Below are 11,000 nucleotides of genomic sequence, written 5' to 3'. Positions count from 1 at the left end.
AGGCACTCTAGATAGGGCAGAGGAATTAGAGGGGAAGGGAGGGGGCATGGAGTTAGAAATGATGGTGGAATGCAACGGACATCATTATCCAAAGTATATTTATGAAGACATAAATTGATGTGAATATACTTTGTATACAACCAGAGATATGAAAAATTTTTGCTCTATATGTGTAATAAGAATTGCAATGCATTCCACTGTCATATATAAATAAAAATAAATAAATGAAAGTAGGAATCATATAGCTAACTCGTAAATTTACTGGGAGGGGGTTGGGGTAGAGCTTAGCAGTAGAGTACACACTTGGGCTGAGCAAGGCCTTAGTTGGATGAATAGCAGTAAAACAAAAACAGAACAGAACAAAAAAGCAAAACAAAAAAGTTGTTGGAAGAATTAAATAAATGATATCATGTCTCTAAATTGTAAAGCAAATAACCCAGCTCCTTTCACAGGGCTCACTAATTCTCACTAATTTATTCTCTTTCCCACCCCCCTTTAGAAAGGCTATATATTTGCAGATTATATTAGAATATTTTAAAAATCATTATAACAACTTAGACATTTAGAGAATTTACATATGCCGTTTTGATTGCTTTCAAGGAACTCCAGTGGTCCATGTAATGTAATAATTTGAACTTTGTCAATGTACACATGGTTTGCAGAGTTTTCATTTAACCTGGGCTCGAGCCTGTTCAGCAGCAAGCATCCTCATGTCAGCCTGACTTTATAGTTCTTAGCTCATGTTTCCATCCATGTACCTGTTGTGAAACAGGAAAGTCTCTATATCTTTTGGAAAATGCCCCCTCTAAACAAAGGAACAAACAGGGAAAAAGCAAAACAAGGTAACAGCAAAAACATTCTAAATGTAACCAGCAAATAGTATCAGCCCATAACTGAAGAAAAAGTGAAGAAATCTGTGCTTATTCAGAAAAATAGAAATTTGGGATGAATTATGAAGTTGGAATGCCACATGGACAAGTGGCTTGGATGCATATGATGAATTTTGTCATGCATTCTGTGAGGAGGTAAGGAGAGAAAACTCACAAACTTTCAATAAATTTTCCAGACATAATTTTATTATTAGCTTTATTAATGAATCTAGCTCTCAATTCACAGAATTATATAAGTCTTAAGGAGTTAATTAAAAGGTTTGAGTAATACTTGGCTGCACTTTGTGGGAGGAATTCCATGCTATAATGGTATTTCTGGTTTGGGGAATTTGTAAAGGTCTCAGGACCCATCTCTTAAGATTGCCTGCTACATAGCATGAGTCTCTAAGATTTTGTCTCACTCCAGTCAGAATGGCAGCTATTAAGAATACAAACAACAATATGTGTTGGTGAGGATGTGGGGAAATATTTACACTCATACATTTCTGGTGGGACTGCAAATTGGAGCAGCCAATTTGGAAAGCAATATTGAGACTCCTTGGCAAGCTGGGCATGAAACCACCATTTGACACAGCTATCCCACTCCTCAGTCTATACCCAAAGGACTTAAAAGTAGCACACTCAGGGACACAGCCATATCAATGCTTACAGCAGCACAATTCACAATAGCTAAATTGTAGAAACAACCTAGATGTTCTTCAGTAGATGAATGGATAAAGAAAATGTGGTATATATACACAATGGAATATTATTCACCCTTCATCAAGAATGAAATCATGGCATTTGCTAGTAAATAGATGGAGCTGGACAATATCATAGTAAGTGAAATAAGCCAATTCCAAAGAACCAAAAGCTGAATGTTTTCTGATATGTGGATGCTAACCCACAGTAAGGGAGTAGGGTAGGGAAACATAGAGAAACTTTGGATCAGACAGAAGGGAGTGAGGTTAGGTAGGAAGGATAGTAGAATGAATCTGACATTATTACCATATGTGCATATATGATTACATGACTTGTATAATTCTACATAATGTATAATCAGAAGAACGAGAAGTTACACTCCACTTATGTGTGATGTTCAAAATGCATTCTACTGTCATGTATAACTACTTAGAACAAATAAAAAAATAAATTGAAAAAATTCTTTATGTAAGAATCACAGCAAATAATCGGTTCCTAAAATAATCTAAATTATTTATTAGTCTAATAATCTAAAATAATCTCTAAAATACATTTTGATCTACTTCACAGTGTTACTGTGGCTCACAGTAAAGTCTCAATAAATACGAACTCTTAGAATTACACTTTCTTTTTGTTGTTGTTGTTTTTTGTTGTGCTGGTGGTGGTTTGTGGTACTAATGATTGAACCCAAGAATCCTCTACTAGTAAGCTACATTCCTATCTCCATTTTCCTTTTTACTTTTTTCTGGAACATGGACTCCTACTGACTCGGGATCCTGAATATAATTCATCTTTTTGAAGAATATACTCTCTGTTTTTGAAGATGTTGTAGAAAGAACATATATGATAATGAGAATATCCTCAAAATTTATTTTCCCATGTAGACCATATTTAGTTTCAACATAAAATATTCACTTTCCTAAACCAAATTTTATTCTCAAATGTCATATTCTATTCACTATTCCATAAGGTTCAGGATGAGCAAGTGAGGAATATGTTATGCAATGACAGTAAGAGTTCCATGTTCCAGCATATGCTGGAGTGTAACCTGTGTATGCCAATGTAATCTGTCAGATTAGGAGAATTAGTTTAATATGAGTGAGTGATACAATATGACTATGCTACAAAGCACTTCTCAATTTAGGCTGCATTATTACAAAATGGCCTCCCCAATACAAAATAGATTGGGTCTCTTGCATAAGCAGCCAATCGGGCTATTCTTCAACTATCATTTGTTATTATTCATCTTCTATAGGATTATATCAAGGCAGAATATATCCAAAGAGATGTGAGTAGAATGGTGAAAGTGCTTGACCTTAAGCCACATAAGTTGTGAGAGAAGAACTGGGAATAATTAGCCCAGAGAAAACAGTGCTTCATTTGGACATGGCTAAATATTTCTAGCTCCTTGAAACTCAACCATAGCTACTTTGTCAAAAACATAATTAGATATATTATTCATGATGTTTCATAACCTAATTTTTTCTTAACCCATTCAATGACTTCATACTATTGGTTATATGTATTTTTATAAATTCTTTTTTCCATGTTTATTTATACTTGACTTTCTTATTTTATTTGTGTCACTCTAGTGCCTCCCCTATTGAAGAGTGCTATATTTTTAATTCAGATTCAAAGAATGCATGAACTTTCAGAGAGTTAGTAGTTCTTGAACTTATTTGCGTAATTTATGATGTGTGTAAGCAATTACATAGCTTATACCATATAATACACATTTTTCTTATTAGCTGTGGGACAAATGAACCATATTCCTGCGGTTGGGTAATTATTGTATTTTAGTTCTTTATAATTTGTTTTTATTCTGCAAGTTTTGAGGTGTGTGTGTGTGTGTGTGTGTGTGTATTCTCACTGTGTAGATGGATTATAAAAATATATATTTATGTAATTTTACTTTCATTTAATTGCTTTCTTTTGCATGTGTTTATGATTTAGCCTTGTTTTGACATAGGTGGGATATAATTATATATAGGTTTGAACTGTTTTGATCTTACATTTGTTTGTTTGTATATTGTTTTTTGTCCTTAATCCCACTTCTTTAGTTTTTCCCCATCCCAGTACCAAATTTTCATGCTCTTTCTCCTCTTTTGTCTTTTAATTTTAGTTAATTTTTTGTAATTCCTTCTTTATAGTCAACATCAGCTACCTATCTCCTGACTCTCTTTTGTTTACTTACATATTTCAAACTTTTCTTGCCTTCCTACCCTATTTTCTCTTAAGAATCTTTAATTCCACTGACTAATAGAATTAGATAGTTAATTCAATTCTTACCCAATCCATGTGGTTGTGGTTATTGATAGTTTAAAGGACATAGTAGATACCTGCTGTTTAATTCTCGATTGAGTTCATGATTTTTTATTTTTGGTATTGATGGTACTGATGCTCCCCTCAACATTCCTGTACAGGTGGCAATTATTGCTGTAGATGTCAAAGTGGACAGCAGAAACTGTACATCTGTTGCTAACAGTAGTGCTATTCCTTGTTCCCACTTCCTGTAAGAGGGGCTGGAAAGTGATTGGAACATTTTAAGTTCACAGAGTTGAGATCTTGCTGTGGAATAATACTCACAACTCAGCCAAGTAAGTAACAGCAAATCTCACTCCACAAATGATAATCTAGCCCCACCTGAGCCTTCACATTACTTCAAGGGCAGAGAATTGGGGAAACAAAACCAAAACCCCCAAACCAAAAAAAAAAAAAAAAAAAACAAAAACAAAAAACAGGTTCCAAGGAGGAACAATCACAGATGGCACCACAGGTTGCACCTGGGATATCTACTCATAAAGGAAAAAAGATAACAAGAATCTATCTCAACTGATGCACAAGTCCAACCAAGACCTCTGAAAACATGAGGAAATAGGCCAAGAAATCTCCTCCAAAATTCAGAATCTGCCTACAAAGCATCCCACAGATATGGAAGTAGATGAAATATCACACAAAGATTATAAAAATGATTATTAAAACGTTAAACTAAAAGAAGATCTAAGCAATGAATAAAGAAAGCTAATATTGGAGATGAAAACCACTCCAATAAAGAAACAAAAATATTGAAAAGAAACCAGTCATAACTCCTGGAAATGAAAGATACAAATCATACTTCACAGTAGCTCAACTGTGGAACCAACCTAGATGCCCTTCAATAAATGAATGGATTAAAAAATGTGGCATATATACACAATGGAATATTACTCAGCTGTAACGGTCAGGTGAGCGTCGGAGGAAGAGACCACCAAGAGATTGTCTCATGCAACAGCAAAGGGTTTATTGGGGTCCAGCATGCTGGGGCTCAGAGCTCACTTGAATAGAGCAAAGAGCCCTGAGAACAGCTTAAGCAGAGCTTATATACTTTCCTTGGAGAGGGCAGGGAGGGAAGTTCATTGACGGGTCAGGGTGAGTGGGCGGTTTGCCTGCAACCCGGTGAGGGGATACATTCTGCAGTTTGGCAGTTGGGGACAGCACATTCTGGGAACAAGATTAGCAAACAGTTCTCAAGATTATTAACCTTTCAAGCAATAAAGGAAAATAAAATCATGGCATTTGCAGGTAATAGGATGGAGTTAGAGAAGTTAATGCTTAGTGAAGTTAGCCAATTCCGAAAAAAACAAATGCCAAATGTTTCCTTTGATATAAGGAGGCTGATTCAGAGTGGGATAGAGAGAGGGAGCATGGGAGGAATAGAGGAACTCTAGATTGGCCAGAGGGGTGGGAGGGGAAGGGAGGGGGCATGGGGTTAGAAATGTTGGTGGAATGTGATGATCATTATTATACAAAGTACATGTATGAAGACATGAATTGGTGTGCAAAAACTTTGTATAAAACCAGATATGTGGAAAATTGTGCTCTAAATGTGTAATAAGAATTGTAATGCATTCCAATGTCATATATATATAAAATAAAATTCCACTGGAAACTATCACTAACAGATTAGATTGCATAGAAAAAAGAGCTTGAGTCCTTAAGGACAGAACTTCAACTTCTGGCCTCCAAGACAGGGTAAAGGCTCTAGGATGGGTGTACTGGTGGCCAGCATGGAGGTGGCAGGATCAGCCCACGGAGCTGGGGGAGTCACTAACTCTGTGGGAGAATTCACCCAACCCCAGGGCTGAAAGTCCAGGAAGGGAGCAGAGGCCCCGCAGTGGTGATTGAGCCCCTGGCGGAAAGTTCCTGGTCAAAGCCCAGGCCAGGCCTCTATGTTTAAGGCAGAGCACCAAGGGTGGCAAGAACCCTGAATGCTTTGGTCATAATTGACCCTAGCAACGTTCCAGGACATTCAGCTGGAAGGTGGGTGGCCCTAGAGTTGTTTTTGGAGTAGAGCTGAGGGCTCTCTGAAGCTCTAGCAATGTCTTCGTGGTTTAGAGGCCTAGGCTTCAGCTTGGGCCAGTCCTTGGGTCAGGTGGGAGGCAGCTTGGCTTCCCCTACTGGCCAAGTCTCCAACTGCATAATAGATATGCCTGTGGAGGTCTCCAAAGCTGTGGAAGCTGGTTCCTTCGTTGTCGGAGAAAGAAAATTGGAGCCCCGGAATCAAGGTTGAGATCCGAGAATACAAGACTTCAAAAGTATTGTACTGATCTGGAAAAAAAGGATGAAGCATCACAGCTTCAAATAAACCTTCGATCTACAAGTTACCAAAATCAGCTGCAACACAAACAGGTAGAAATCAGCCATCTTCAAGCAAGCCAGATGGCAGTACGGGAGCAGTTGTTGAGCCTGCATTCAGCTGCTCAATCAGTACCTTCAGGAGTGGGTGGTGTACCAGCAACCAGAGCACCTTGTTCATTCGGTTATGGACTCAGTGAAATCTGCAAACTACAACATACTATTAAAGTCCTGGAACAAAACCGAAGTCAGGACATGGATCATCACCAACATGAAATGTCCGTTTTGCAGAATGCACATCAACAGAAATTGGCGGAGTTAAATCACCAGCATCAACAGGTGTCAAATGACTATGAAGGACAGATTGCAGAACTTGAAAAGCTGTTACATGAAGGTGACTCAAGAGTTACAGTAACTGATGAGTCTCATGTCTGGGAGACGCAAAACATGATTCAGGTTCTACAAAGTGAAAAACTAGAGTCCATAAAAAGAATCAAAGAACTTGAGGATACAATAAAAGACATAAAGAAAAAATTATCTTCTGCAGAACATGACAGAGATGTCCTGAAAAGAGAAAAAGAGCAGCTCAGTGTGGAAAAGCAACAAATAATTGAAGAGTGTGAAAACTTGAAACTGGAATGTAGTAAATTGAAGCCTTCTGTGAGGGAGGAGAGTGATCCTGAGGCAGAAAAGGGAACAATTCCTCCACAGAGTTCATCAATGGGAGAAGTGTTCAGACTACAACAAGCCCTGTCTGATGCTGCAAATGAAGGAATGAGACTGAGTAATTTAAGACAGGATAGCAGTCTTGCTGAAGACAATCTGAAACTTCAAATGCATGTGCAAGTTTTAGAAAAAGAGAAGTCATTATTGAGTCAAGAAAAGGAAGAACTTCAGATATCACTTTGCAAACTTAGCCGGGAGTGTGAAGTCATTAAAAATAAGGCTTCAACAGACATGAATTTGAATGTACAAATACATGACTTAACACTGAACTTGGAGGCTAAGGAGCAAGAACTGAATGAGAGTATTAATGAAAAGGAAATGCTGATAGCTCAGTTAGAAGAACTGGACAATGAGCACCAGGAAGATACAAAGCACATGAATTTGATAATAGACAAGCTATCAAAACAGCAAAATGAAGGAAATGGTCTAATCAAGAAGTTGAAACAAGATCTAGAGGATGAAAAAGAGAGACTTCATCAACTTGAGGAGGATAATATAGACATAACTAAAGCACTGCATGTACAGAAAGAAAAGTTAACTGAGAGTGCACTGAGCCTCCGTGATTTGCATTTAACCAAGCAGAAGCTTGAAGATAAAGTCAAAGATTTAGTAGGTCAGTTAAGTCAGTCACAAAAAAATAGTTTAAACATCCAGCAGGAAAACCTGGAACTTAAGGAACACATTAGCCAAAAGGAGGAGGAATTATGTAGAGTTCGGAACAAGTTAAGACATGCTGTTAATGAAGACTCTAACAGAAATTTTACGGATGACTTGCTTAAAGAAAGGGAAGTCGAAATTACAAACTTGAAGCAAAATCTTGCCGAAGTAGAACAGCTCAATGAAAATTTAAAGAAAGTTGCTTTTGATTTCAAAACGGAAAATGACAAGTTGATTTCAGCATGTGAAGGTGTAAGGCATCAGTTGGAAGAATGTATTGCTGGTAACAACGAAATTTCTCTAGAAAAAGACACTGTTATGGAGACGCTGAAAAGAGAGAAAGAACAGATACAAGTAGAACTGTGTCAGGCCAAAAAGAGACTGTTGGAAGAAGCAAACAATTACAGGCAGACTATTCAGGAACTCTCAAATGTATGTAATTGGAATACCTCTGCCTTACAGCTGGAACAGGAGCGTGTAGTGCAACTCAGTCAAGAGAAAGACTTTGAAATAGCAGGACTCAAAAAGAATATTGAGCAAATGGCTACTGATCAAAAAGAAACTAAGGAAATGTTGGCATCTCGTTTAGAAGAACAGAAGCAATTGATGCAACTTATAAATGAGAAAGAAGTTTTTATTGACCAACTCAAACAAGAAAGTTCAGCACTGCAAAAGGATTTAGATAAGTGTTCTCAGGCCTTAAAACAAAATGAAACTTTAAGGCAGACCATAGAGGCAAAAGACAGAAGTCTTAGCTCCACGAAAGAAGAAAACAGACATCTGCAAGAAGAATTGGAAAGACTTAGGGAACAGCGGAATCGAGTTGGAGCTGTGGCTGAGCCTCAAACCCTCCATAGTATCACAGAACTAGAATCTGAGGTATCTCAACTGAATGTCATCAAGAATCATCTGGAAGAGGAAGTTACACATCATCAAAAGGTCATTGACAATCAAAACCAGAGTCAAATGCAACTACTTCAGTCTCTACAGGAGCAGAAGGAGGAAATGGAGAAATTTAAATACCAGTATGAGCAGATGAAGGCTGCACATACCCAACTGATTTTTAAAAAAGACAAGGAAATTAAGAATTTGCAGAAAACCATGGAACAAATAAAAGCCCAGGGGCATGAAGAGAGACAGGACTATTCAAACAGAGAATGCTGATAGTTTTCCAGAAACAAAAGTGAAAAGCCTTAATATAGAAAATGGGAGTGAAAACCATGCCATATGTAAAGCCAAAATGGAAAAATTTGTGAAAAGAATCAAAGAACGAATACTTGAGATTCAACTTTGTAATTCAAAGAATGTATCTTTAACCAAACAGATCGATCAGCTGTCTAAAGATGAGGTTGAGAAACTCACTCAAATTATCCAGCAGAAAGACGAGCTCTTTGTGCTAGAATGTCTCCAGTTTCATACACTTAGGATGTCCTTGACCTCCAGCAGCAACTCCAGACCTTCAGTATGGAAAGAGAACAAGGATTATTTGTTAGTATCCATTTAACTATTTCAATTGGCTACAAAGTCACTTCAGGTTAAATTAAATTTTCTAGGTGTTAAATATAGCCATTTTGAGTGGGAAGATCCAAAAGTGTCCCCAACATACCCTTGAGACCAGATGAGCAAACTAGGCTTAATAGTTCTTTATCAGGACTTTTTGTTCAACACTGTCCAACTACTAAAACAAAATTACACTTGGAGAGCCCAAATATGAAATTTAGTGGTTCAATAGCAAACAAGTATAAAAATACATCAAAGTATTGCTACAACTGCAGTTCCTAGAACCCATTATTTAAAATCCATTTTTTATTAAAATGTGACTCTATATTTTCAGAAACATGGGTTAATTATAAACCAAAATTTTTCTTGCTATATTTCATGATATTCCCTGTAAAGTATATTTTTAATTTGTTACATTTATGTTCCTCTCAAGAATGCTATAAAGCTACATCACATTTTTCCTTAGAAATAAAATCATATACGTTCAAAGGCTTTTGATGACTATTATTGTGGGACCAAAAAGGTAAAAGGTTATAACTTTCAAATGTCATTTTCTAATTATAGTGAGCAAATCAGAAAGTGATTTCTTTGTATATTACTGGTAGAATCTCTATGAGGGCTTTCAGTAGTACTTCCTTCACCATCTATTTTTGAAATGCACAGAATCTTCTGAAAACCAATGTGGAACTACAACTTAAATGTTCTTGTGTATAGCCATGACAGTGACTGGTACAGAGTTAGCACACAATCAATTCTTAGAGAAGCATGGAAAGAAATACATGGAAAAGATGACTAATTTATATTAAGCACCATTGATCTATTCCCTCTTTTAAAGAAAATATTCTGGGGCTATGAATAAGTGCAGTTCAATGCAACTTAGGTAACAAAGCTTGGCCTTTCTTTAGGCACTAGTCCAGAAGTTTTGACTTTTGAAGATCTCAGTAGAATATTAAGACCCATTTTCAGTTTTAGAAATCATTAAATTATTTAATTGGCATTCAGTAAATTTAGTTTTTCAGTGCACAGACTGAGTTACCTCCACATCCTTTGTGGTGGTGCAAGAAGCATGGTCCTCTCTTGGAAAGCATGCTTCATTCTTTGTTTTGGTCAGTAACTCGGAAAACTGTCTCTCAGCAGGTCAGTGTTACAGAATTGTTTTATATAATGGTTACGTGTACATGTATCTTTGGGAATCTTTCTTGACCCAGAAAGGCATTGCCTTTCAGACCTTTTCCTGCCATATCTCCTAGTGATATATATCTGTAGAGCCGACTTTGACCAAGATGATCTAGGGTTGTGCCTATGTGGTAACCCTTGGCAATGTTACCTATTATTTTTATCACTTACCCCTGTTAGAAAATATTCCCTGTTAGAGAAATCTCAGAGATGGAAGTTCATTTTGAATCTTTAAGGTTTTCAGGAGTACCCACTAAGACTGCAAGTCCCCTGGGCAGTGTAATACCCAATGGTGTGCAGATAAGCCAGCTCCTCACAGGCCAGTAGGGAGTGTTAACAATGCCGATTTCCTGGGTATAAGCATTTCCTCCAAGGCTGATGACTAGCTACCAGAAGTTGAAAGTTTGCTTGTAAAATTCCTGAATATTGAGCAGTTATCTCTCACAAGCTGGTACAGTTTGGCTCCAGCATGCCACTGGCTTAATTAAGTCTTTATCAACCAACTGCCTGAGGAGAAAGATGACAGTTACCTAAGAGCGAGGATTTTGAGAAACAAGGCAATGGAATGTGAATAGGAAGAGAGAGGTGAAAGAAAGAAAAGGGAAGGGAGTACTGAGAACACAGACTAGATGGTGTCATGCTGTCTCTGGGAAATGTAGTTGCCTAGAGTTGTACCAGTTGCAGGTGTGCAGGGCCCTTCTTGAACTGGGAGCTTGGTTTGAGCCAAGAATTGGAGAGAAGTCTGTCCTCAAGTGA

The 11,000-nt window shown here is 37.4% G+C and overlaps 1 protein-coding gene across 1 annotated transcript; it reads left to right on the top strand.

Annotated features, from left to right (window-relative positions):
• Positions 1–5,928: 5,928 nt before the first annotated feature.
• Positions 5,929–9,107, top strand: LOC124095209 (thyroid receptor-interacting protein 11-like). Its single transcript, XM_046448370.1, is given in 4 exon segments — positions 5,929–6,067; positions 6,070–8,711; positions 8,713–8,950; positions 8,953–9,107. Coding segments are annotated over 4 exon segments (3,174 nt in total).
• The last annotated feature ends 1,893 nt before the right edge of the window (positions 9,108–11,000 follow it).

This window comes from Marmota monax, unplaced genomic scaffold, assembly GCF_021218885.2.
Source record: "Marmota monax isolate L192 unplaced genomic scaffold, Marmota_monax_Labrador192_F-V1.1 WCK01_AAM20220418_F8-fsc00043, whole genome shotgun sequence".
Classification (NCBI taxonomy): domain Eukaryota; kingdom Metazoa; phylum Chordata; class Mammalia; order Rodentia; family Sciuridae; genus Marmota; species Marmota monax.
The sequence above is the reverse complement of the archived record's forward strand: the minus strand, read 5'-3'. Positions and strand labels throughout refer to the sequence as shown.